Genomic DNA, 25,818 nt, shown 5'->3' on the forward strand with positions numbered 1-25,818 from the left:
AGAAATGTAGTTGACTATTTTAGAGTGCAATGCATTCTGCTCATTCAACAGTGCAGTAATGTATTGTTTACAACTGAAAAACTAAACCAGTATACACATGCCTCCCTTAGCCTTGAATTCACAAAGAAAGATCCTTATAGGTTTGTGATGTTTTGGTTCCTTAAATGAACACTTGTCTCCAGTCAATTATCTTAGACAGGATGGGTGCATAAGAAGGGGGATTTATTTTCTTATGAGCTCTGCCTAGAGAATGTCGTTCAATGGTTTGTAGCTTTCATGAAAACAACCGTTGTAGTTCTGTTTTGGGGTTCATCTCTATAAAACTCAGCCTGATTCCATATCTGTTTGTGGTGTCTTGCCAACTGGCTATTGAGTTAAATATATGCACAACACAAACAGATCTGGAATCAGGCTATACAGGAGCAGAATTCTAGGTCTAATCCAGATGTTGTCCACAGGTTCTAATGTGCCTGGTCAGTCTCCTGAGACCTTATTCATTCTCTCCTTAGTGTGTATCTGCTGGGCACTGAGCAGGTCACCGAGCCTTGGTCCGAGTGGATACCTAGAGGGACAAATATGTTATTTGTTCAGCCTGCATGTGTTGATCACCTGCGTCAAGTTCATTAGGGAACATAACAGAAAACATTTAAAAACCATTTGCAATTAAATTAGATATTTGTATTGGACACCCATGTAGTCCCTCTGTTTCAGACTCTGCATTTCTTTTTTTTAAACGGTTGACTGTGTCCATAACAAGATAGTGCATGCCTTTCAGACCACCATACAATCACTGTATCTTACTCCAAACATTTGTTAAAGGCCCAGTGCAGTCAAAAATGTGATATTCCTGTGTTTTATATGTACTTCCACACTATGAAATTGGAATAATACTGTGGAAATGTTGATAATGCCCTTTTAGTGCAAAAGCTATTTGAGAAGACTGTCTGAAATTTCAGCCTGTTTGGGTGGGATGGAGTTTTGGCCTACCTGGTGTAATCACCAGGCAGTAAATTAGTTAGACCAATAAGAGTTCCAAAGCTCTCTGCCAATAACATCTAGTTTTCAGTTTTCCCCTCCCCACTCAGACCACTCGCAGACAGTCCTAGCAAATGTCTTGCTTGAGAAATTGCTTGTTGCTAAGTAGCATTTATTTTATTTATTTTTTACAATTTTCTTTGAAAAAAATCACAGTAAGGTACTTAATTGTTACCCAGAAATGAGTTGATATTGAGATAAAAACAGCTCCATTGGACCTTTAACATTTCATACAGTATATATGATATAATTTCAACGTGATCACACTGGTTTCAATATTTGTTTGTCTGTTCTGTGTATAATGCCACGAGGAAGCCAAAGGAAATGTTCCACTTTGTGTGGACAATACAGGACTTGTTATTCTTCTAGCAGCTAAAGTCAGCAGAAAGCATGTGATACTAGCCAACTGTGCACAAGACTGATCCCAGATCTGAGGCAAAGGATGGTGGGCAATGGCCATAGGAGTTGGCAAGACAGCACAAGCAGGTCTGGGACCAGGCTCCTCTCAGCAGCAGCAATAGCATTACTCACCACCATGAGGTGTCCATACTTGTCCTTGTACACCATGGACTCCTGGCCACTGCTGAAGTCCACAATGCCCTCTTTCCCCGCCTGTATCTGAAACGAGATGCTGAAAAACAACAGCATAATCATATTCATCCAGGACTCCATGGAAAACAGTGGCACGTGTTACGGAGAGGACTATCCTGGCTAAATAAATAAAGATGAAATAAACATAAGTCAGCTCATCTGGCTACTTGATCCATCGGACTAGAACTCCCAGAATCCATCCTGTTGTCAGCCACAGCCTCACCTGCCCTGGACCACGTTGATAGCGCTCTGCTTGTTGGCAACCACACTGAGTTTGGTCAACACTTCAAACAGGTGGTCACACTGGATGACCAGGTCCCCCTGAACATGAGGTCAGGACACATTGGGTAGCATTAGGGGTGTGTCTGAAAGGGCAGCATGTTCCAAGGCCTGTAGTGCACTGTAATAGGATGGATTTCCTTCTAAACATATCCTGGTTAGAATCACTTGAAAAACAGAGGCACTACACTCACTTTACCGAGCTATTATACTATGCTGTGTGACGACAGTGTCCTCCTACCTTCTGTTTAACGTCTTCACTTGCAATATGGAAAATGATGATGCCGTCACTCAAGGTACTGACAGACACACCTGCAATGGAGTAAGCAGCACTCACACAGATCAGTACACTTTTAAACAAACTGTATATTATATATATTACCAGTATTTTCCTAACTTACACTTCAGTTGAATTTTAAACTAATAATCCATTGTGAAAATTTGATGCAGATGGAAATTAGGATTCGCCCCACTGAAATCAAATCTATTTTGCAAGTGAGACCAGACAAGCTCAAACCCCATGCATCACATCCATACCATGTTGTAGGCTCACCTTTCAGAGTAGTGTACTGCACTTTCTGTTTGATCTTGGCCTCGTCCACCACATAGGCAGCCGTCTGCGTGAGGATGAGCTGCCGAGGTCGGGGTTTAAACCCATTCCTGTCATACTTCACCACTGGTACGCTATACTGCAGAGAGAGAGAACAGAGATTGGGAGAGAGAGAGGGAGGGAGCGGGAGAGAAAGTGATAGTGTTAAGGGTTTTAAAATGATAGAGAAAGTGAGAATTTTAAAATAAGAGAGTTTAAGGGTTAAGGACATACTGCAATGCAAATGTCTTAATTACCTTGATGCGTTCATGGCGAATTATCTGCAGGACCTTCATGTTGATGTCCTGTTCACCTGAAAATATAACATATCAAATGCCACCTTTTGCACTTGATCCTAAAATACGAGTGTGAGTAAGATGACACATGTAATTAGCAGATATCTGCTACTATATACTGACTGATCCTGGTGTCCACAAAGGGTTGGGAGACACTCTGAGGGTAGCTGTCCTTCTTGCCCTTGAAGATAACACTGGTGATCCCCTTGAGTTGAAGCTGGGAGGGTGAGACAAGGAATGAACATCACCAACATAGAACTAGCTAAAGAATTATGATTTATAGGATCTTTGTGATCACAAATTGGTTACACAGCATAGACTATACAGGGCACTAAAAAGGTAAGGTATACAACAACAGTACGTTGTCTACTATGTCCATGATGTAAGTCTGTCACACCCTGATCTGTCTCACCTGTCTTTGTGATTGTCTCCACCCCTCTCCAGGTGTCACCCATCTTCTCCATTATCCCCTGTGTATTTATACCTGTTTTCTCTGTCTGTTGCCAGTTAGTTTTGTTCATCAAACCTACCAGCGGTTTTCCCCTTGCTCCTGTATTGTCTATAGTTCCTGTTTTCTAGTTTTGACCTTTCTGCCTGCCCTGAGCCTGCCTGCCGTCCTGTACCTTTGCCCCATTACTCTGGATTACCGACCTCTGCCTGCCCTGACCCTGTCTGCCGTCCTGTACCTTTGCCCCAATCCTCTGGATTACCGACCTCTGCCTAACCTGAGCCTGCCTGTCGTCCGGTACCTTTGCCCCACTACTCTGGCTTACCAACCTCTGCCTGACCTGACCCTAAGCCTGCATGCCGCCCGGTACCTTTGCCCCACTACTCTGGTTTACCGACCTCAGCCTGACCTGACCCTGAGCCTGCATGCCGTCCTGTACCTTTGCCCCACTACTCTGGCTTACCGACCTCTGCCTGACCTGACCCTAAGCCTGCATGCCGCCCGGTACCTTTGCCCCACTACTCTGGTTTACCGACCTCAGCCTGACCTGACCCTGAGCCTGCATGCCGTCCTGTACCTTTGCCTGCCGTGTTCGATTTAATAAACTTTTGTTACTTCGACACTGTCTGCACCTGGATCTTACCTTCAAACCTGATAAAATCATGATTTAAAAGGGACAATTCTGGAGTAATCCTAGCCTTACCTGTGCTTTCTGTTGTGCAGTGATCCCTCTGACGTACCTCGTCACCATGACAGACATGTGGAGCTGACGCAGGATCGCTGAGGCCTGTAGAAGAAGAGCAAGCACAGTCCAATAGACACTTCACTGAGCTTCCCCTTTAACACCAAAATAGCTGTCCTCAATTCAATGTAATTGAATTCCAATGTGAATAAATACCTCAGTCAATACAGGTGGAGGGGTTAGCCAGCTGATTTTATCCAGAACCGTTTTTGGGAGATTGTCTTTCAGCCTGTTTAGGTAGTTCTGTCTGACAAAGGCCAGGTATTCAGAGTTATCAGTAGTCTTTGCCTCCCCTCTGGTCATGTATCCTTTAATAAACCTGGAATAAAGAAGTACATAATTGGTCATCTACAGTATTAATAATAATACTGCCCTCTGGGAATGTGCTGAACATTATAGGCTTTAATCCACTATGGATCTGTAGTTTGTGGTATAAACTTCAGAGTATAAATGTATGATATGTTATTTTGGTTGATGGATCAACATTGCAGTGCTAGAGCCTAAAGATGTGATCTTGTCCTCCCTCCTCTTACTTCTTGATGACCTTGACAGCCCATTGTCTCCTCTCTTTCTCTTTCCTGGCTTGTACTCCTCTCCAGCAAGTCTCAATCTTGGTGGCTAAAGAACACATTACACAACAGGTATCAAATCAAGATGGAGAAAAATGTGAATTTATTGAATGTCTGTAGATGTTTGCATGGCCAGTGACATGAATATATACTGTATCTTGCCTACAATGTTTCTGCTCTCCAAAAAGACACACTGTTTATCCTGTCATGTTACACACATTATGATATATAATATATCTATGCCGTTTAGCAGATGATTTTATCCAAAGCGACTTAGACATGCATCCAAACATTTGTCTACATACAGTGCCTTTGGAAAGTATTCAGACCCCTTGACTTTTTCCACATTTTCTTACGTTACAGCTTTATTCTACTAAATAGTTGTTTTCCTCAATCTACACACAATAACCCATAATGACAAAGCAAAAACAGGTTAAGAAATTTTAGGTAATTTATAAGAAATAAACTAAATGAAAGATGACATTTACAAAAGTATTCAGATTCCAAGAACACAGGATGAGATGTTACTATCCTTTGTGCAAGCACTTCCAAGAGTTCATGAACAGTGAGACTGGTGAAATTTGGGGAGCGCATCGTCAGTAGTGTACCTTTGGTTCCTAGGGTGTTTCGGCCTTTCACACTATACACCCTCCCCAAAGGCGGCCAGCGACAGGGTGATCAATCCTACGCTTGCGTCCCATTCCCAATTAGTCATAGGAGTTGCCTTGTTGTTGATAGCCAACATCCCATGGGACTATGCATGGCAGGGGCAGGGGTCTTCCTCCCTGAGTCAAGCATTGTTGACCGCATACCTCCTGGCCCTCTCACTTCGGGGCCCAGCTGGGGTCTTTCCTCTTCATCCAGAGCCATTGACTGCTGCCTTCTGCCTTCTGCCGCCTCTGATACAGCTTTGATTGCCGAACGCTGGCTCTGGCCCTTAATTCCCAGGTCTCTAAGCAGTCTGGTTGTAGATGTTGCCACAAAACCTCTGCAGCCCACCTCCACTGGTCGGACTTCTGTGTTCCAGCCATGATGCCGTGCTTCGGCAGCTAGATCAGCATAGCGCAGATGTTTTCGCTCATAAGCCTCATCTACTGAGTCCTCCCAGGGTACTGTGAGCTCAATGATGAAGACCTTCTTGAGCGAATGGGACCAGAGCACCATGTCAGGTCTTAGGATGGTGGTTGCGATCTCCGGAGGAAACACAAGTTGCCGGCCAATGTCAGCTAGCATTTTCCAGTCGCGGGCCAAGCGCAGCTAGTCTCGCTCTAATGGTGTAGAGCCGCTCTTCGGTGGTTTAGCCCCTTCGCGGACAAAGGTCGTCCGTAAGGGGTGTGATGCTGCTGGGGGTGGTAGGGAGTTGGTGGCAGCTCGCTTGTCCTCCAGGGCGGACGCAAGGTTTTTAAGGACTTGGTTGTGACGCCAAGTGTAGCGTCCTTGGGTGAGGCTTGTTTTACACCCTGTGAGAATGTGCCTGAGGTTGGCTGGCATGGATCAGAGGGCACAGTCCGGATCTTCACCATACCATTGGTGAAGATTAACTGGTGTTGGAAGGACGTCATATGTTGCTCTGATGGAAAAGCTCAACCGCCTCGCTTCCATGGCCCACAGATCCTTCCAGCTGATCTTCCTCTTCTCCACACTGTCCCATCGAGTCCACTGTCCCTGTTTGGCAAGAGAGACTGCCTTGGCCCACCTTGCAGCCTCCTCCTGATGGCGTACTTCCTGCACTACCATCTTCCGCCGCTCTGGTGCAGTGGCCTTACTTCAAGCAGCACGGCTAGTTAGCCCAAGGCCTCCTCTCCCTTGCTGAACATGACCCACAATGTCAGCATGTCTGAGGGCTGCTGTTGCCTCCTGGACTGCTTTTCCTGGCCTCCATTTGCGCCCAGTTGCCAAGGTCGGCGCGTTGTTGCTCACCACTGGGTCTCGAGATTCATTCAGTGTCATCTGGAGCCTGGTTTTTGCACACTTGAATTCCTCTGTTAGACTGGTGAGGGGCAGCTTGAGGACACCATCTCCATAGAGGCCTATGGTGGTAAGGCATCGTGGAACTCCGAGCCACTTCTTTAAGTAGCCTGTCTCCTCTTTCCATCTTCTCCACTGTTGAGATTGGAACCTCATACACTGCTAGGGGCCACAACACCCGGGGTAGGAGACCAAACTGCAGACACCAGGCCTTTAACTTTCCAGGTAGCTGGGTGTTGTCGATGGACTGTAGGCTACTACTGATGTCTTTGCGCAGCTGTTGCACCTGGTCTTTGTCCTTCAGGCTTGCATCATACCACCTTCCAAGGCTTTTTACCGGCTGCTCAGACACTGTTGGGATTTGGTCATCTCCGATGAAGAATTTCAGGTCAGAGAGTACTCCCTTCACAATCGAGATGCTGCGTGACTTGGATGGTTTAATCTTCATACGGGCCCAGCTGATGTTCTCCTCGAGTTTTCTGAGCAGTCTCCTGGTGCATGGGACAGTGGTGGTCAATGTTGTAATGTCGTCCATGTAGGCTCTGAGTGGAGGGAGGCGGAAACCAGAGTCGACTCGCTGTCCACCAGCAACCCATTTTGAGGATCTGATGATAACCTCCATTGCCATTATGAATGCCAACGGAGAAATGGTACATCCCGCCATTATACCTACATTCAGGCACTGCCATGAGGTGGTGAACTCTGAGGTGGTGAAGCAGAACTGCAGATCCTGGAAGTACGACTTCACCAGCGTTGTGATGGTGTCCGGTATGCGGAAAAATCTTAAGGCAGACCACAGGAGTTCATGGGGCACAGAGCCAAATGCATTGGCGAGGTCGAGGAAGACTACATGGAGGTCCCTTTTCTCCACCTTGGCCATTTGGATCTGGTGCCAGATCATGCTGGAGTGTTCCAAGCAGCCAGAGAACCCTGATATTCCTGCCTTCTGTACAGATGTATCGACGTACGCATTCCTTTGCAGGTACTCGGACATCCTCTGGGCAATGACCCTAAAGAAGATTTTACCCTCGACATTCAGTAAGGAGATTGGGCGGAATTGGCTGATGTTCACTGCATCCTTCTCCTTAGGGATCAGGACCCCGCCTGCCCTACGCCACACTTTGGGTATTATCTTCTTTTAACAAGCTGTTCTCATAAGCCTCCAGAGGACCCTCAGGACGTCTGGTGCGTTCTTATACACTTTGTACGGGACTCCATTTGGCCCCGGGGCTGATGCTGTTCTTGCCCGTCGAACTGTGTTTTCCACCTCTTTCCATGTCGGAGGGCTGGTCTCAATATGATGTTCCGGGGGTTCAATGGGTGGGATATCTGATGGGATGGCCAGATGTTCATGTCGCTTTGAGTCAAAGTTTGTTGTTATCAGGTGCTCCTCTAGGTCTTTCTTTGTTGTTTTTAGAGCTCCACTTTTTTCCTTCGTGAAGAGACTTTTAAGGAACTTGAAGGGATCTTTATAGAATCGAGTTCTAGTTTGTTCTTTCTTCCTTCTGCGTTTCCGTAGGTTCTCTGCTCTACGGAGGGATGCCAACCGGGTTTTAATGTCAGCCTGAAGTGCCTCTATGCCCTCCTTTTCTACTTCCGAGGCCTTCTTCCACTGTTTCTTAAGCTGTCTCCTTTCTTGAACGAGGCGCTTGATTTCTTGTTGCCTCCTGGAAACTGGTGGGGTTGGAACCTTTCTCCCGCCTTTTGCCTCTTGCACTCCAAAGCTTTCTGCCCCGTACTCATAGATGATGTCCCCCATCCTCTCCAACTTCTTCTCCACTGTGCCTCGAAGTTTCTCGAGGGTCAAGGTAAGGTCAGTATTCACTGCTTCCCACAACTTCTTGTCACTGGCGCCAGGCCACTTCACATACGGTCTGTGCCCTGGTAGTCTCCTCTCGACTGCAGGTCTGGGAGGCTGGGTGAGTTCCACTCCTGTTGTTGGTTCCACCTCGGTTGTTACTTCGGTGCTTGAGTTTACGTCCTCCATGACAGTGGTACTGATGCACTGCAAACTATGGTTTGCGTCCAGTTGCTGTGCTTCATTCGACTGATTTGATCGCTTTCGCAGAAAGCGATCAATGCGAGGCCTCTGTCTCTCTTTACCCAAACACCCCTTCTTCCCCTGGTGGATCCTCAACCCATGGTGTGATGTAACTTTCCTCCAACCACAGACACATACCTGCATCTGTTTGTGGCCCGCTGTTGCAGCGGAACTTGTGACAGTTGCTGTGGTGTTCTCTTGTGCTGTGCTCTCATTACTCGTAGTCGTTTCCGGTCCAGTCGTTACCATGTTGTCAGCCAATGAGTCATCTTCCGCCCCCGCTCTCGCAGACTCTAGGGGTATTCTCGTATGTTGACTTTCTGTAGCTAAAAGCGGGTGTTTCCAACATACTGCGAAGCATGGGAAACTACAGAAATGGGAAGCTACCCCATGACTGTCCCAGTGGGGTCTATTCCCTCCTGTCAGCCGTCTCTCCGTGCCGCCACAAGGACTTTCCCCTGTTGTCAGCTGATCTTTCTCAGCAGTCACTGGACTAGTCCAGATATTCAGATTCCAAGAACACAGGATGAGATGTTACTATCCTTTGTGCAAGCACTTCCAAGAGTTCATGAACAGTGAGACTGGTGAAATTTGGGGAGTGCATCGTCAGTAGTGTACCTTTGGTTCCTAGGGTGTTTCGGCCTTTCACACTATACACCCTCCCCAAAGGCGGCCAGCGACAGGGTGATCAATCCTACGCTTGCGTCCCATTCCCAATTAGTCATAGGAGTTGCCTTGTTGTTGATAGCCAACATCCCATGGGACTATGCATGGCAGGGGCGTCTTCCTCCCTGAGTCAAGCATTGTTGACCGCATACCTCCTGGCCCTCTCACTTCGGGGCCCAGCTGGGGTCTTTCCTCTTCATCCAGAGCCATTGACTGCTGCCTTCTGCCGCCTCTGATACAGCTTTGATTGCCGAACGCTGGCTCTGGCCCTTAATTCCCAGGTCTCTAAGCAGTCTGGTTGTAGATGTTGCCACAAAACCTCTGCAGCCCACCTCCACTGGTCGGACTTCTGTGTTCCAGCCATGATGCCGTGCTTCGGCAGCTAGATCAGCATAACGCAGATGTTTTCGCTCATAAGCCTCATCTACTGAGTCCTCCCAGGGTACTGTGAGCTCAATGATGAAGACCTTCTTGAGCGAATGGGACCAGAGCACCATGTCAGGTCTTAGGGTGGTGGTTGCGATCTCCGGAGGAAACACAAGTTGCCGGCCAATGTCAGCTAGCATTTTCCAGTCGCGGGCCAAGCGCAGCTGGTCTCGCTCTAATGGTGTAGAGCCGCTCTTCGGTGGTTTAGCCCCTTCGCGGACAAAGGTCGTCCGTAAGGGGGTGTGACCCTTTACTCAGTACTTTGTTGAAGCACCTTTGGCTGTGATTACAGCATCGAGTCTTCTTGGGTATGACGCTACAAACTTGGCACACCTGTATTTGGGGAGTTTCTACCATTCTTCATTGTCATTGTCCTGTTGGAAGGGGAACCTTCACCCCAGTCTGAGGTCCCGAGTGCTCTGGAGCAGGTTTTCATCAAAATATCTCTCTAGTGGAGTGGAGAAGGTGGAAAGTTAAGTTCCTTGGCGTACACATCACTGACAAACTGAAATGGTCCACCCACACAGACAGCGTGGTGAAGAAGGTGCGACAGCGCCTCTTGAACTTCAGGAGGCTGAAGAAATTTGGCTTGTCACCTAAAACACTCACAAACTTTTACAGATGCACAATCGAGAGCATCCTGTCGGGCTGTATCACCGCCTGGAACGGCAACTGTTCTGTCCACAACTGCAAGACTCTCCAGAGGGTGGTGCGGTCTGCACAATGCATCACCGGGGGCAAACTACCTGCCCTCCAGGACACCTACAGCACCTGATGTCACAGGAAGGCCAAAAAGATCATCAAGGACAACAACGAGCCACTGCCTGTTCACCCCGCTATCATCCAGAAGGCGAGGTCAGTACAGGTGCATCAAAGCTGGGACCGAGAGCCTGAAAAACAGCTTCTATCTCAAGGCCATCAGACTGCTAAACAGCCATCACTAACATAGAGTGGCTGCTGCCAACATACAGACTCAAATCTCTGGCCACTTTAATACATTTAATAAATGGATTTAATAAAGGTATCACTGGTCACTTTAAATAACGGCACTTTAATAATGTCGAAATATCCTACATTTCTCATCTCATATGTACTGTATATACTGTATTCTATACCATCTACTGCATCTTGCCTATGCCGCACGGCCATCGCTCATCCATAAATGTATATGTATATATTCTTATTCATCCCTTTACAATTGTGTGTATAAGGTAGTTATTGTGAATTTGTTAGATTACATGCTAGATATTACTGCACTGTCAGAACTAGAAGCACAAGCATTCCGCTACACTGCTAACCATGTGTATGTGACCAATAAAATTTGATTTGACTTGATTATACTTTGCTCCGTTCATCTTTCCCTAGATCCTGACTAGTCTCCCAGTCCCTGCCGCTGAAAAACATCCCTACAGCGAGATGCTGCCACCACCATGCTTCACCGTAGGGATGGTGCCAGGTTTCCTCCAGATGTGACGCTTGGCATTCAGGCCAAAGAGTTCAATCTTGGTTTCATCAGACCAGACAATCTTGCTTCTCATGGTCTGAGAGTCTTTTGGTGCCTTTTGGAAAACTCCAAGCGGGCTGTGGTGCTTTTTACTGAGGAGTGGCTTCCGTCTGGCCACTTTACCTTAAAAGGCCTGATTGGTGGAGTGCTGCAGAGATGGTTGTCCTTCTGGAAGGTTCTCCCATCTCCACAGAGGAAATCTAGAGCTCTATCAGAGTGACCATCGGGTTCTTGGTCACCTCCCTGACCAAGGCTCTTCTCCCCCGATTGTTCAGTTTGGCCGGGAAACCAGCTCTAGGAAGAGTCTTGGTGGTTCCAAACTTCTTCCATTTAAAAATGATGGAGGCCACTGTGTTCTTGGGGGACCTTCAATGCTGCAGACATTTTTTGGTACTCTTCCACAGATCTGTGCCTCGACACAATCCTGTCTCGGAGCTCTACGGAGAATTCCTTGGACCTCATGGCTTGGTTTTTGCTCTGACATACACTGTCACCTGTGGGACCTTATATTGACAGGTGTGTGCCTTTCCAAATCATGTCCAATCAATTGAATTTACCACAGGTGGACTCCAAGTTGTAGAAACATCTCAAGGATGATCAATGGAAACAGGATGCACCTGAGTTCAATTTCGATTCTCATAGAAAAGGGTAATTACTTTTTATACATTTACAGAAAATTCTAAAAACCTGTTTTCGCTTTGTCATTATGGGGCATTGTGTGTAGATTACTGAGGAGTTTTATGTATTTAATACATTTTAGAATAAGGCTGTAACGTAACAAAATGTGTGAAAAAGTCAAGGGGTATGAATACTTTCTGAAGGCACTGTATCAGTGGTCCTGGAAATCGAACCCACTATCCTGGTGTTGCAAGTGCCATGCTCTTCCAACTGAGCTACAGAGGACCACATCCATGTAGCTTTGCTGTCACTTACCAGCTTCTTTCTGTCTTCTGAATTCTCCTTTTTGCCGGTATCCCTTGTACTGGGCCTGAATCCTTGATGCTGTAATATCCATTAATAATATTGAAATCTCTATGCAAGTAAATAAAATCTCTTGATTTCTCTTAGCTCTCATGCCCTTACCAAGTTTATGTTTGCAGACCTCGAAGGCATCTTCTGTGGCAAAAAGTGTCCTGGGGTGGCGGATAAATATCTTGGTTCTAGAGTGAAATGGAAAAGTAACAGAGATTTGTAAGAACCAATCTAGTGGAGGAGAAATGAGTTGCCCAAACTGCTCTCACCTGCCCATTTTGTACTCATCTGGTAGGTATCCCAGGTGCTGCACCAGCACTTCCACTCCTTCTGCAGCCACTCCTCTCCAATGGGGCCAGGTGGCTGGGCATAGGGGCTTGTATCTGGAGGTGGATCACACATCACCTCATTGTCCTAGATGTACAGTATTTGGAATGCCTGTAATGCCTGTGCTTGTTTGTGTTAAAATGCAACACAACATTACCCAAGGGGACAGAATAAAGAAATTAATTCATTATTTGATATCAACAGCTCAAGTAAAGGCAAAATCTTTCAAAGATTCTGGTCGAATCATTTGCCGGTGAAGCCTAATGTTATAAGGAAAATATTGTTTCTACAAAGTAATCAATGTGGTCTACTAAAGCAACAAGTTCTGTTGGCCTACCTCTGCAGAAACAACTCGTAGCGGCGTCGGTATGCAAAACCTGCCCGTCTGACCCTAAGGTGTTCCATCAGCCCCAGGTACTTCACTTGGTGCCGAACCAGCACGTCGTCAAAACGACCTGTAGCATGTGTGTTTGTGTGTGTGCCAAAAAAAAGAGAGAGGGAGAAATAGACACAAAGGGAAAAAGAGAGAGAATGAAGGAGAAATTGCTTCATAAACACAGTTGACAGATTGAAGTAGATTGAAGTTTGGAAGTACCACCAGCTGGTGATGATATTGTGCACGTGGTGGAGGTCAGAGGGTCTCTCACCTGGCTGTTTGGACTCGTTGGATTTGAGGCAGCGCACATACCAGGGCTCCTTAGACATGAGGATGTCTGTCAGTCCCAGCAGACTGCTCTTAAACTGGCTAGCAACCTACAGAGAAACAGGCCTGGGATCAGTTGTAGAGTCCCCCAACAGTTTATCTGTCAAATACACATGGATGATGGACCACAACAGGCTGCCAGTTACAGAGGTAAATGACATTCAAATGCTGCATAAGGGGACAATAAATAATCCAATATAAACACAGAGACATCTTTTACTTTTCTCAGTTGTCCGTCATTCTGAAAACTGTGTGTTCCTATCCAGCTATACTGTACAATATGTTATACTATTGAGGCAGTGTACAAGGGGGAAAAACAATGTCATTGTGACTTCAGGGGGACAGACAAGAAAGTGGTGGGGAAAACTTGGTGAGCTCTCACCGTCTCTGGTCGCCGCCTGCTATCCGACTCTGTGGAAGCAAAGCACTCTCTGACTATGGCATTTTTAGACTGCCGCATCACCTGTGTACACACATACACACACACCACGCATCAAAGTGGATACTCAAAACCAATTGGGCAAATTCACTGCATTCCCCTCCTCTTGTATTATTTACAAAACTTCTACAGGAGAGTAAATAATTAAGGAACCAATTGAAAAGAGTCCCATTCTCTGCCCCCCCCCCCTTCCTCCCCTCCTTCCTTCCTCCCCTGTCTCACATAATCCATCAGTAGAAACCTGCAGACTTACATCTTTGATGTTTCTGTATAACATGTCATTGTTTTTGTCGATGAACCCTGGGATGACACAAACAACAACATGCGAGAAAGAGTGGTGAGTGAGAAGGGACACGTGAGAGTGGCAGTGAAATCTACAAGTAGGACATGTAGGGACATTGAAGAGGAGGGTAATGCCACCACTGGGCCTGAGACCATGGGATCCCTTACCCACAACGCCATAGGTGACCTCCCCAGCGTAATGCAGAAGGCGAAAGTCGCCCCTATCCAGCGTCTTACGTATCTTCTTGTCAGACAACTTGTGCCTGCAGTCAATGGGACAGATAGAGAGTGGGGGGTGGGGAGAGGGATGAAGAGTGAGAGGCAATTAAAGATAGAGCCTAAGCCTTCTTACTGTGTCGACTCACAGGTTCAGAATAGGACAAGAGGTCCATCCAGGGCCGGCTTCAGGCATAAGTGACAAACGGTTGCTTAGGGCCCCAGGACCTTACGGGGGCCCTACACCAAAAATAATATACTGCATATACAGTTGAAGTCTGAAGTTTACATACACCTTAGCCAAATACATTTAAACTCAGCTTTTCACAATTCCTGACATTCAATCCTAGTAAAAATGCCCAGTCTTAGACCAGTGAGAATCACCACTTTATTTAAAAAATGTGAAATGTCAGAATAATATTAGAGAGAATGATTTATTGCAACTTTTATTTCTTTCATCACATTCCCAGTGGGTCAGAAGTTTACATACACTCAATTAGTATTTCAGTTCAATTGTTTAACTTGGGTCAAACGTTTCGGGTAGCCTTCCACAAGCTTCCCACAATAAGTTGGGTGAATTTTGGCTCATTCCTCCTGACAGAGCTGGTGTAACTGAGTCAGGTTTGCAGGCCTCCTTGCTCGCACACGCTTTATCAGTTCTGCCCACAAATTTTCTATGGGATTGAGTTCAGGGCTTTGTGATGGCCACTCCAATACCTTGACTTTGTTGTCCTTAAGCCATTGTGCGACAACTTTGGAAGTATCCTTTGGGTCATTGTCCATTTGGAAGACCCATTTGCGACCAAGCTTTAACTTCCTGACTGATGTCTTGAGATGTTGCTTCAATATATCCACATAATTTTCTTTCCTCATGATGCCATCTATTTTGTGAAGTGCACCAGACCCTCCTGCAGCAAAGCACCCCCACAACATGATGCTACCACCCCCGTGCTTCACGGTTGGGATGGTGTTCTTCAGCTTGCAAGCCTCCCCATTTTCCCTCCAAACATAACGATGGTCATTATGGCCAAACAATTCTATTTTTGTTTCATCAGACCAGAGGACATTTCTCCAAAAAGTACAATCTTTGTCCCCATGTGCAGTTGCAAACCGTAGTCTGGCTTTTTTTATGGCGGTTTTGGAGCAGTGGCTTCTTCCTTGCTGAGCAGCCTTTCAGGTTATATCGATATAGGACTCGTTTTACTGTGGATATAAATAATTTTGTACCTGTTTCCTCCAGCATCTTCACAAGGTCCTTTGCTGTTGTTCTGGGATTGATTTGCACTTTTCGCACCAAAGGAGACAGAATGCGTCTCCTTCCTGAGCGGTATGACGGCTGCGTGGTTCCATGGTGTTTATACTTGCGTACTATTGTTTGTACAGATGAACGTGGTACCTTCAGGCATTTGGAAATTGCTTCCAAGGATGAACCAATTTTTTTTCTGAGGTCTTGGCTGATTTCTTTTGATTTCCCATGATGTCAAGCAAAGAGGCACTGGGTTTGAAGGTAGGCCTTGAAATACATCCACAGGTACACCTCCAATTGACTCAAATGATGTACATGTGTGGAATTGCAGGAAATTAACTTTAAAATGAAATGTTTTCTCTCTGCCGTCAAGAAGGGAGCCACCAAAATGTTTTGCCCGTGAGGTGGGGGGGGGTTAGGGATTTGAACTTAAGTGATAAGAGAGGTTGAATTAATGCTGTTGTATATCCGTGAGAAAGGTTGTGTGTGGTCAACATGTACATATGCAGGACTGTGGTTCGGGGAGCGAGGGAGATAGCTGAACTCACGTGATGAAATGAGGGTGACTGCCCATTTTCTCCTCAAGCTTCTCCAGAAATGTGAAGTCAGTGGCCTCTCCAGGTCTCAGGCATTCTTCATCCTGAGAAAGCAACAAGATCATCCCTTTCATTTCAGCCTATGTCCTTCCCAAGAGCAATAGGATGCATCATGTTACTAATTTACTCTATGGGTTGAGTCCTGATCAAAAGTAGTGCACTAGATAGGGAATAGGGTGCCATTTGTGTGTCCTCACCAGTACTGAAATGATGCCCCTGTGTTTCTCCTCCACTAAGTCACAGATAATCTTATTGTTGAAGAACTGGACAGGCTCCCACTGAAGATGAAAGGAAATAGGTAATGGGAAGACGTGTGAGTTACGGGAATACTACCTAAGCTAAACTCAGCATAAACACACAAGGCATTGCAGGATGCAACAGTAACTATAACAACAAAGTAATACTATGACAAGGTACAAATGCCATATTACACATGTTGACTAAATAGAACCGGATAGAATAGGATAGATAAATATCCGTGTGTGGAAAAATTACGTGTACCCCAATGCCCTCTGCCTCGTATTCCTCCTGCTCCGACTTCAAGGTCAGCTGGATAAAAAGCTGCTGCAGTTTCTCGTTGCAGTAGTTTATACAGAACTGCTCAAAACTGGAATGGACATACAACAGATAACAATTGATGTGTACCTTAAAATGTAGCCCACCAGTTTTCTACAATTTACTGCACAACCTAGTTCCACCCAGAGCTATACAGTGCATTCGGGAAGTGTTCAGACCCATTCCCTTTTTCCACATTTTGTTATGTAACAGACTTATTCAAAAATGGATTAAAGAACAAAATGTTCTCATCAATCTACACAAAATACCCCGTAATGACAAAGCAAAACCAGGTTTTTAGAGATTTTTGCAAATGTATAATTGTTTTTATTTTTAAATACCTTATTAACTTAATTATTCAGACGCTTTGATACGAGACTCGAAATTGAGCTCAGGTGCATCCTGTTTCCATTGATCATCCTTGAGATGTTTCTACAACTTGATTGGAGTCCACCTGTGGTAAATTCAATTGATTGGACATGATTTGGAAAGGCACACACCTGTCTATATAATATCTCACAGTTGACAGTGCATATCAGAGCAAAAACCAAGCAGTGAGGTCGAAGGAATTGTCCGTAGAGCTCCGAGACAGGATTGTGTCGAGGCACAGATCTGTGGAAGAGTACCAAAACATTTCTGCATTATTGAAGGTCCCCAAGAACACAGTGGCCTTAATCATTCTTAAATGGAAGAAGTTTGGAACCACCAAGACTCTTCCTAGAGCTGGCCGCCCGGCCAAACTGAGCAATCCGGGGAGAAGGGCCTTGGTCAGGGAGGTGACCAAGAACCCGATGGTCACTCTGATAGAGCTCTAGATTTCCTCTGTGGAGATGGGAGAACCTTCCAGAAAGACAACCATCTCTGCAGCACTCCACCAATCAGGCCTTTATGGTAGAGTTGCCAGACCGAAGCCACTCCTCAGTAAAAGGCATATGACATGAGAAACAAGATTATCTTGTCTAATGAAACCAAGATTGAACTCTTTGGCCTGAATGCCAAGCGTCACGTCTGGAGGAAACCTGGCACCATCCTACGGTGAAGCATGGTGGTGGCAGAATCATGCTGTGGGGATGTTTTTCAGCGGCAGGGACTGGGAGACTAGTCAGGATCTAGGGAAAGATGAATGGAGCAAAGTACAGAGAGATCCTTGATAAAAACCTGCTCCAGAGCGCTCAGGACCTCAGACTGGGGCGACGGTTCAACGACCCTAAGCACACAGCCAAGACAATGCAGGAGTGGCTTCGGGACAAGTTTCGTAAGGTCCTTGAGTGGCCCAGCCAGAGCTGTGACTTGAACCCGACCGAACATCTCTGGAGAGACCTGAAAATAGCTGTGCAGTGACACTCCCCATCCAACCTGACAGAGCTTGAGAGTATCTGCAGAGAAGAGTGGGAGAAACTCCCCAAATACAGGTGTGCCAAGCTTGCAGCGTCATACCCAAGAAGACTCAAGGCTGTAATCGCTGCCAAAGGTTCTTCAACAAAGTACTGAGTAAAGGGTCTGAATACTTATGTAAATGTGATATTTCAGTTTTTCATTTTTAATTAATTGCAAAATTGTCTAAAAAACTGTTTTTGCTTTGTCATTACAGGGCATTGTGTGTAGATTGATGAGGGGAAAAAAATATTAATTTTAAAAATGTAATTAAAAATATATATAATTAATTTTAGAATAAGGCTGTAAAGTAACAAAATGTGGAAAAAGTCAAGCGGTCTGAATACTTACCGAATGCACTGTATATATAGAGTTCGGACAACTTTTAAAACGGACGCAATGTTGATGCCATTGAGCTTTCAATTGATCCATTCATGACAAGTATTTGGATTCTACTTTTAATTCTAGAGGTTCAGTTACATAGCTTTGTTCAAAATTAAGAAAATTCCATAAACTGCTATTGCCCATGGGGAGCTAACATGGCTGCCATATGGAATTATTTGATTGTACTGTGTCATGTAAATGCATAAAAATGTGGAAACATCAATGTCCTAACTCTAAATATATGGCTCTGGTTCCACCTACCTGTTGACATAGAAAACCTCAAAGCCATATATGTCAAGGAGACCAATGACTGTCTTCCTTGACGGTTCCTGTCGAAAAAGGTTTTAGGAAACAGTGGTCAGTCACACAGATCACCAGGGCTCCTGTTCCATCTTGACATGAGCTTATCACTTACAGTATCTGCTAACCTTATTCTCCATGGAATCATTGATCTTATTGACCAGCCAGGTAAAGGTGCGTCCATAGATGGCTTTGGCCAGGGCATTTCTGGCATAGATGGCATGGTCCACTGTGAACGGGCTGAGCACCTGGACGGTGATTTAAAAAAGGAAAACATTACATAATTCCAAACCTGACAAGAGCATGCAAATTCACATCTGATTGAAACAGCTGAAATCATGAATGAGAAAGAGTACTGGGTTTACCACTAGTAAGTGCAGTTAATTAATAATTAGTTAATTCAGTCAGTCATTACCCCTCCTCACTCTCTCACCTCATCTGTTTTGGCCTCAATCTTCCTGTATGTCAGCCCCTCCTGCAGTACTTGAACGTTAATCCCCAGCAACTACAGATGATCACACGCAACACAAAGTCAGCAAAGTGTAGGCAGACTGTGGTCTCCAGGGCTTTGGCATGGTGTCGTTGCGGAGTGTCCAAGGAATAACAAGGCTTACTGTTGACACCCAGCGGAGTTCTGTGTTCTTGTTCAACGTGGCGTAGCCTTTGCTGTCAGCTTCAAACTGCACATTCCCTAAGTGAAGGACGCTTGCTATGATCCCAAATAGGTGCTGCAGAGAATGCAGACATGTGAGGGTTAGGAATAGGGTTAGGATGGTGGCCGGCTGTGTGTAAGCAGCTCCCCTCACACACACATATACACAAAGCAAAAGTATGTGCAGCCTAGTACTGCACAGTATATTTCAATAAGATATACAGCTCATTTGAATGAATGTCATCACAAAAGCTGTTTCCACAAACAGTGTGACAGCAACTCACTTGTATATCACTCTCGTCAAAGTCGATGACGGACAGGGCGTTTCTCACCGTCTTCCAGTCGTTCTTGTCATTGATTGAGGTCACATTGGCACACTCGTCCTGTTTGAGAGAAGGAGTTGCCATTATATAGTGGCAGTTAGCCTAGCCCTAGCTAGCCAATCAATGGACCACAGTGGTTGCCCATACTTGCACCAAGTAACTGTAGTGCTGGCAGTTGCTCTCGAGGCCTAGCTGATGCAGCAGGTCTTCCTCCCCTCCCTCCACCAGCTGGTAGAAGATGTGGAAGTTCCTCTCTCCGTGGTTCTGGTGGACCACTCGGGACTTCTCCAGCAGGTAGCTCAGGATATGGCCCCCCACGGCATCCCCCTGGAGGGTAAACGTGATCAATTATCAATTAGCCTCAATGAACTGCTTACCAGACCTGGACCTGAATTGACAAATCGTCTCAGAGTAGGAGTGGTGACCTAGGAAACTCCTACACTGACAAGCTTTGTGAATATGGGTCCTGGGTTAAATAGAATTGCTTTGTTCCATCAAAATCAAGTGGAGCAAAAGTGTTTCAAGGAAAAACCAATCCTCATGTCGTCTGCTCACTATAAGAACATAAGCCCATAGTCTCCATCATTCCTTACCTGGATGTCAAACTGGATATCCATGTACTTTCCAAAGCGACTAGAGTTGTCATTCTTCAGTGTTTTGGCGTTGCCGAAAGCCTGTTGGGAAACACTGAGGCATCAATCACTGAGAGATTTACTACTGGGTTGTTCCAAGAAATGAGTCCCTTTTGGGTAGTGTAACTTGTTGAAAAAACACTTTTCATTTCATCTAACATTGATGTTCAACTTAATAAAAATATAAAAATCTTATCTCAAGAGGTTATAAAAAAAGACTATAGTAAGTACCTATTAAGTGCCAAATAAAGTAACAGGGTTGATGATTTCATCTTAAATCAGTCATAAATCCCTTCGTGACAGGGGGAATGGAAGCTTGTTGTATGCAACAGGGAGGGGCAATTGAATGCAAGCTTCTAAAAATTATAATTTTTAAAATAACATTCTAGCCTGTCTATGTATAGGTAACACGGTTAACGTGTTATGCTAGACCCACACCCCAATATGTCCAAAAAGAGTAGAACCAGCTCGCCTGCTTTTACGTAAAGAGTAGAACCCGCTCGCCTGCTTTTACGTAAAGAGTAGAACCAGCTCGCCTGCTTTTACGTAAAGAGTAGAACCAGCTCGCCTGCTTTAACGTAAAGAGTAGAACCAGCTCGCCTGCTTTTACGTAAAGAGTAGAACCAGCTCGCCTGCTTTAACGTAAAGAGTAGAACCAGCTCACCTGCTTTTACATAAAGAGTAGAACCCGCTCGCCTGCTTTTACGTAAAGAGTAGAACCAGCTCGCCTGCTTTTACGTAAAGAGTAGAACCAGCTCGCCTGCTTCAATAATCACATTAAATACATAATTATCCTCAGAAATTACTTTGTAAAAGCAACAAAATAACTACGGCTTTACAGTGATGGTGAAAACTTGGAGAAATGTTGGTTGGACGTCAGAGAAGTCCCAGAGAATACAGAATTTTGGTACTTTAGCAAGTCTTTATTCATATATAGGATATTTTTTATAATTCATTTTCCATGTGGTCTATTTAAAGTGCACTTCATTTAATATAACAGGATTTTAAAATCCAATATTGGGGCACAATTCCTACTTAAAATATCAAAATGACTCATTTCGTGGAACAACCCTAGATCTATTTGTACTAAACAGCTATGATGACAATAAACATAGCACAGCACAAATAGTGAGAGAGCAGATCTGACCAGATGTGTGATAATAGTGAGTGCTAAGAACAGTCCGATCAGACCTCTAGCACAGGGTTGGACACCAGCATCCGGTCCCTGACGCTGTCCAGTAGGGTGGTGCTGGGGCAGCTCACAGCATAGTACTGTAGGATCTTCTTGGAAGCCTCGGTCTTGCCGGCACCACTCTCCCCAGAGATGAGGATGAAGTGGTTGTTGGCCTCAGTCATCATGGTGTGGTAGGCGTTGTCTGCCAGGGCATAACTTCAAAAATCAAAAAAATGGATTGTGTCAAGTGATATGCACATTTTGCATTCCACAATGAATCATTTCTACACAGATGCTGGGCCAATAAGGAATGAGAATAATGAAAGAAAAATCCTATATATGGTATATGCTGCTCCTGTGCTTTATTCCTGCACCCAGACAGACGTCAGACAGCAATGTTGTATAAACATTGTATAAACGTTGTACCGTGTGTGGGCTTATACCGTGGATTGGCATCTGATCTCATGAGTGACAAACAATACAATTTCAACATGCAGATAGACATGCACAAAAAATGATGTAACACACTCACATATGTGGTGGAAGCTCAAAAAAGTTGACACCCATGTATATATCCATCTGTTTTTTACTGTAGATATCCAACTCCTTGTAGGGGTTCACAGACACTAGCAGAGTGCCTATATAGGTCTGCACAGGAAGAAACAACAGGTTTACAGTATATCTGTAAGTTGATAGTTCTAAAACATTCGCTAAAAATCCCAGAAAGTTGCTCATAATATATTTTTCCTTCAACTATTGCACCAAAAAAGGGTCTGCAAGTGAGTCTAAAATGATGGCGTCATTATACATGATACTACATACTGTATATCATAATGTTGGTACTAAGTTAGCCACTTCCGAACTCACATAAATTAGGTCCTCACTGAAGCGTTTTTTCAGGTTGCCTAGGAAAGCAGTCTCGCTGGTATGGGTGTCCAACAGGACAAAGTCCTGGATCCCCACGCGGTCTCGGGCGGTCAGAGCCCCCTCCATGTCCAGCTGACCCTGGGCACCCTGTGCCTTATGCCCCTACAGCCAATCACACAGCAGCAATGCTTGATATGAAGGATACCTACTGTACATAAGGGCTTGAAGAAGAAAATGAGCATTTCATAAAGGTATTATGAGCTGCTTATGAATGTTTTACGAAGTCCTTATATAGTTCCACATTTACAGACATGCATCCAAACAAAAGTATATGGATAAATAAGAGGACTTAAAGAGGCACAGAACTTTTGGCTTTGGGGGTCCACTAACTAGACATTCATTGGACCTGAGCACACCACTCCACCTCATGAGAATTTTGTTTTGGTTGATTGCCTAAAACTAAGGATTTGTGTAGTTTCATGAGATAAGAAATGTATTAATATTATATCATATGTATGCCATTTGTATATGAACCATACAGCCAACATTCAAGCCAACATTTGACGTAAACAACTAGCAACTCCTCCATCGTGTATAAGTCAAGTTACAAAAGGCTCTTTGGTTGAACAGAAAAAAAGCACAAGCGGAGTCCCTGTTAGTTCTACTGAAACAAGGGCTCTGTGGCTCTCATGGGGCTTTGGAGCAGAGCCCTCTGATTGTGTCGAGGTAGTCTACAGACAGAAGCTAATGTTGGCTACAGAGCACATAGTACGGAGGTGTTGGCCAGCAGCCCATAGGCCACCACAGTTCACACCAACCAAACACACCAACCTCACCCTGTGCAAATGGAACAGGGGAACCCGAAAACAACGGCACATTTGAGAAAAGCAGAGTGGGAAAATGTTCAGTAATCTGTTTTGCATTCTCAACACCAACACTTGGACCAAAGGTTTCTTCACAGCTTTTGTAGGTTTTCTTTTTTTCTCCTTCTAAAGAACTCCTTTGATTCTCAACTCTGTCTGTAAAAAAAAACATTTCAAAAAGATAATCCATTGGATCTAATTGACACAAAGCCCTTAGTACCGCCCCCCCCCCCCCCCCCCCCCCACACACACACACACACTCCCCTCCCATTCCATAGCCCTTGTTACTTCTGAGAAAGGCCAAGTGTTTTTGTCCTGTAAATACCACGGAGCAGAGACAAAAAGGAGGTTTTTAAAATGCAGTCTACAATCCATTACATATATTCCCCCAGCATATCCATTCAGTAATTATTCATTAGAAAACATTTAACGTCACAGTCAATTTCACACTGGCCAGTTGAAACACAATAGAGGAGATTTGCCCTATTTTGGGGTGAGAAGGGGAGGGGGGGCGGGGGGTGGTTGGACAGAGGAAGGGTGAGGGCAAAGGAGGGAGGGAATGAGGGAGGGAAGGAGGGAGGGGGCAGTATTTGTCTGATCTGAGAACCCTCTGAAACGGGGCCGTCTTGAGACAACGGGGCAGACTAAATAGTGCAGTAACGGTCTATGTCCCGCTGTTTGCTATGACACTCATTTAGTGTGCCCTGGGAGTGAACAATAGGGGCTTGTTCCAAGCAATCCTGTGCTGTAATTTGGACTTCATTACTCTTCTCACACCGGGCACCATGGATGGAAAGAGGGGGGGCTGGTCAGATGAGAGTTTTTTTTCCACCTGTCAGCCAACCCCCCCCTCTACCCCCACCCCCCAAATCTCACCCCCTCTCCTTAACAATACCCCTCACTCCGTGTCCCCACCAATAACCCTCACCGACCACCTCCCCGCAGTCTTCCCCCACTTTAAGCCATTGAGACAGGTGAACAATATCATTGAAGGCACACCATTTGAGACGTCAAAATCAATCTGGCAACTTGATGGTAGTGGTGTATTTTTTTTTACACTGCCCTCCTTCATGGGAACAAACATCTCTCAAGGCCGTGCAAGCAGACGATGTACAAAGCTCATGGACGGACGGACGGGGACGAACGGGACGGGATACTGTACAGCTCCATAACAGATCATATGTATTAAGTAATTAATATAACTGTTAATACAGCTACTGTACCTGATGAGGCAGAATTTCTGTACTCGGAGAATGGCCACAGTAAAGCAATAACTGTGTACAAGACACTGACTCTGTGAGGTTACTGTACTACAGCTGTGTGGACTGGTGACATGCTCATATTACTGAACACGGCAGAATTCCTTGGACAAATGCCTTTTATCCATCTAGGCTATATTGAATAACAGATAAAAGTTACTGAAATATTGTGTACCTAAAACACTCAGAGATACAAAGCCCATGAAGAACAGTGGAAACAATGGTTACGTAGGGAACCCAATCAGCCATTCATTGTCAGATCAAATGACCAATTGTCTTAAGAGATGCCCCTTCATCTTGGTCTAGAGTGTCAACCAACATCGCCTGAAACAGTGGTGACCTCATCTCATCCCTGTGAGAGATGGATGTGGAAGGGGGAAACTAACTAGGAAGACCAAGTGAAACATGGGTCATATTCATTAGGCACCAAAAGGAAGAAAATGGACTGAAACAGGGATGGACTACCTATAAGAAACATGCATGTTGGTTTTCTGTTGCAAAACATTTTTTAGTTTTTATTCCATTGCGTGCTCTAATAAACAGGACCATCATGAGACACTCAACTCCATGGCAGTCCGCTCCTCAGCCAGGAAACAAGAAAACCTGTCTCCTAAGGATGGAATGAGTCTGCCTCCATCCATTCTTCTATTCCGCCCCGCAGCATGGCGGCCAATCTCTTCACTTGATCAGCAAGATCTTGTTACACCCCACTAACAGAGTGGGCCTCCATCCCTTTCTTAAGCACTCTATCTACACTGAAATGGCTGGGCCTCTATGCCCCCCTTCTGAAAAACACGGTCAGACAGTGAGCCCCCAATGGGATGATATTGGTTATTTTATATTTTTTACTTGTAAAGATTTTTAACTAGTTAATTAACGCTAACATCCTACCTTTAAAATTACAAAATGGCACACCAACAATACATTGGAACATTCAATCATACCTGCATTCTCCAAATCTGTATTGGTCAGTTCTCAGTCAAACTCAGGAATGGGATGCGGACATTCAGGTTGGCTCCAAATTCTTCATTCACCCTCGCTGGACCGGCGCTATATCACACGTGTGCTGCTTCTCCATGTCCTCCCATGCCCTAGTCAGTCACTGTGGATGAATCACTGACAATTAGTTGGCAAAAATCTAATTCTGAAGAAATCCTGTATTTACAGTACAGTCCTTTCTCCTCTGCAACCACTACAGCCCCATCACTGAGGATCTACCACAGGGGTTGGTGGTCCTGTCTACCTGTGTGCTCTGCTCCTCCACACCTTGGTCATACTGACCCAGGCTCAGGGCACTGCGGCCCGGCTGCTTAATCTATCATTCATGCCATGGGGGATGGAGGTGGAGGGACAGGGAGATCTTATTCAGTGCTTACTTGAGTGTCTACCAGCTCGACGGGGTGTAACACAAAGATGCAGAAACACAATCCAATCCAACCCTCCTCCGAGTCTCTCTCGTCGTGTGTGTGTGTGTGTGTGTGTGTGTGTGTGTGTGTGTGT

General features: G+C 45.2%; 1 protein-coding gene across 1 annotated transcript; it reads right to left on the minus strand.

Moving 5' to 3' along the window:
• Window positions 1–201: 201 nt before the first annotated feature.
• On the minus strand, window positions 202–25,731 carry myo1ha (myosin IHa). Its single transcript, XM_071403956.1, has 32 exons — window positions 25,263–25,731; window positions 22,197–22,358; window positions 21,862–21,977; window positions 21,347–21,545; window positions 20,117–20,197; window positions 19,671–19,850; window positions 19,485–19,583; window positions 19,163–19,276; window positions 18,982–19,053; window positions 18,677–18,796; window positions 18,510–18,577; window positions 16,437–16,542; window positions 16,133–16,213; window positions 15,888–15,979; window positions 14,046–14,140; window positions 13,849–13,895; window positions 13,539–13,619; window positions 13,101–13,206; window positions 12,791–12,908; window positions 12,396–12,509; window positions 12,238–12,314; window positions 12,088–12,156; window positions 4,514–4,598; window positions 4,137–4,299; window positions 3,942–4,025; window positions 2,914–3,007; window positions 2,752–2,807; window positions 2,459–2,594; window positions 2,147–2,217; window positions 1,850–1,947; window positions 1,567–1,666; window positions 202–562 (listed from the first exon to the last, which is right to left on the minus strand). The coding sequence occupies exons 1-32, from the start codon at window positions 25,266–25,268 to the stop codon at window positions 536–538; spliced, it is 3,117 nt and encodes a 1,038-aa protein (XP_071260057.1). The 5' UTR covers window positions 25,269–25,731; the 3' UTR covers window positions 202–535.
• Between the last annotated feature and the right edge of the window lie 87 nt (window positions 25,732–25,818).

This window comes from Salvelinus alpinus, chromosome 5 (assembly GCF_045679555.1).
Source record: "Salvelinus alpinus chromosome 5, SLU_Salpinus.1, whole genome shotgun sequence".
NCBI classification, from domain to species: Eukaryota; Metazoa; Chordata; class Actinopteri; order Salmoniformes; family Salmonidae; genus Salvelinus; species Salvelinus alpinus.

Excerpts from the sequence above, each read along its gene's own strand:
- myo1ha (XM_071403956.1), bottom strand. Across the intron at positions 19,277-19,484 it reads TTGACGAGAGTGATATACAA|CACCTATTTGGGATCATAGC; the intron begins GTGAGTTGCTGT and ends CATTCTCTGCAG. Across the intron at positions 14,141-15,887 it reads AGTCACCCTCATTTCATCAC|GCACAAGTTGTCTGACAAGA; the intron begins GTGAGTTCAGCT and ends CATTGACTGCAG.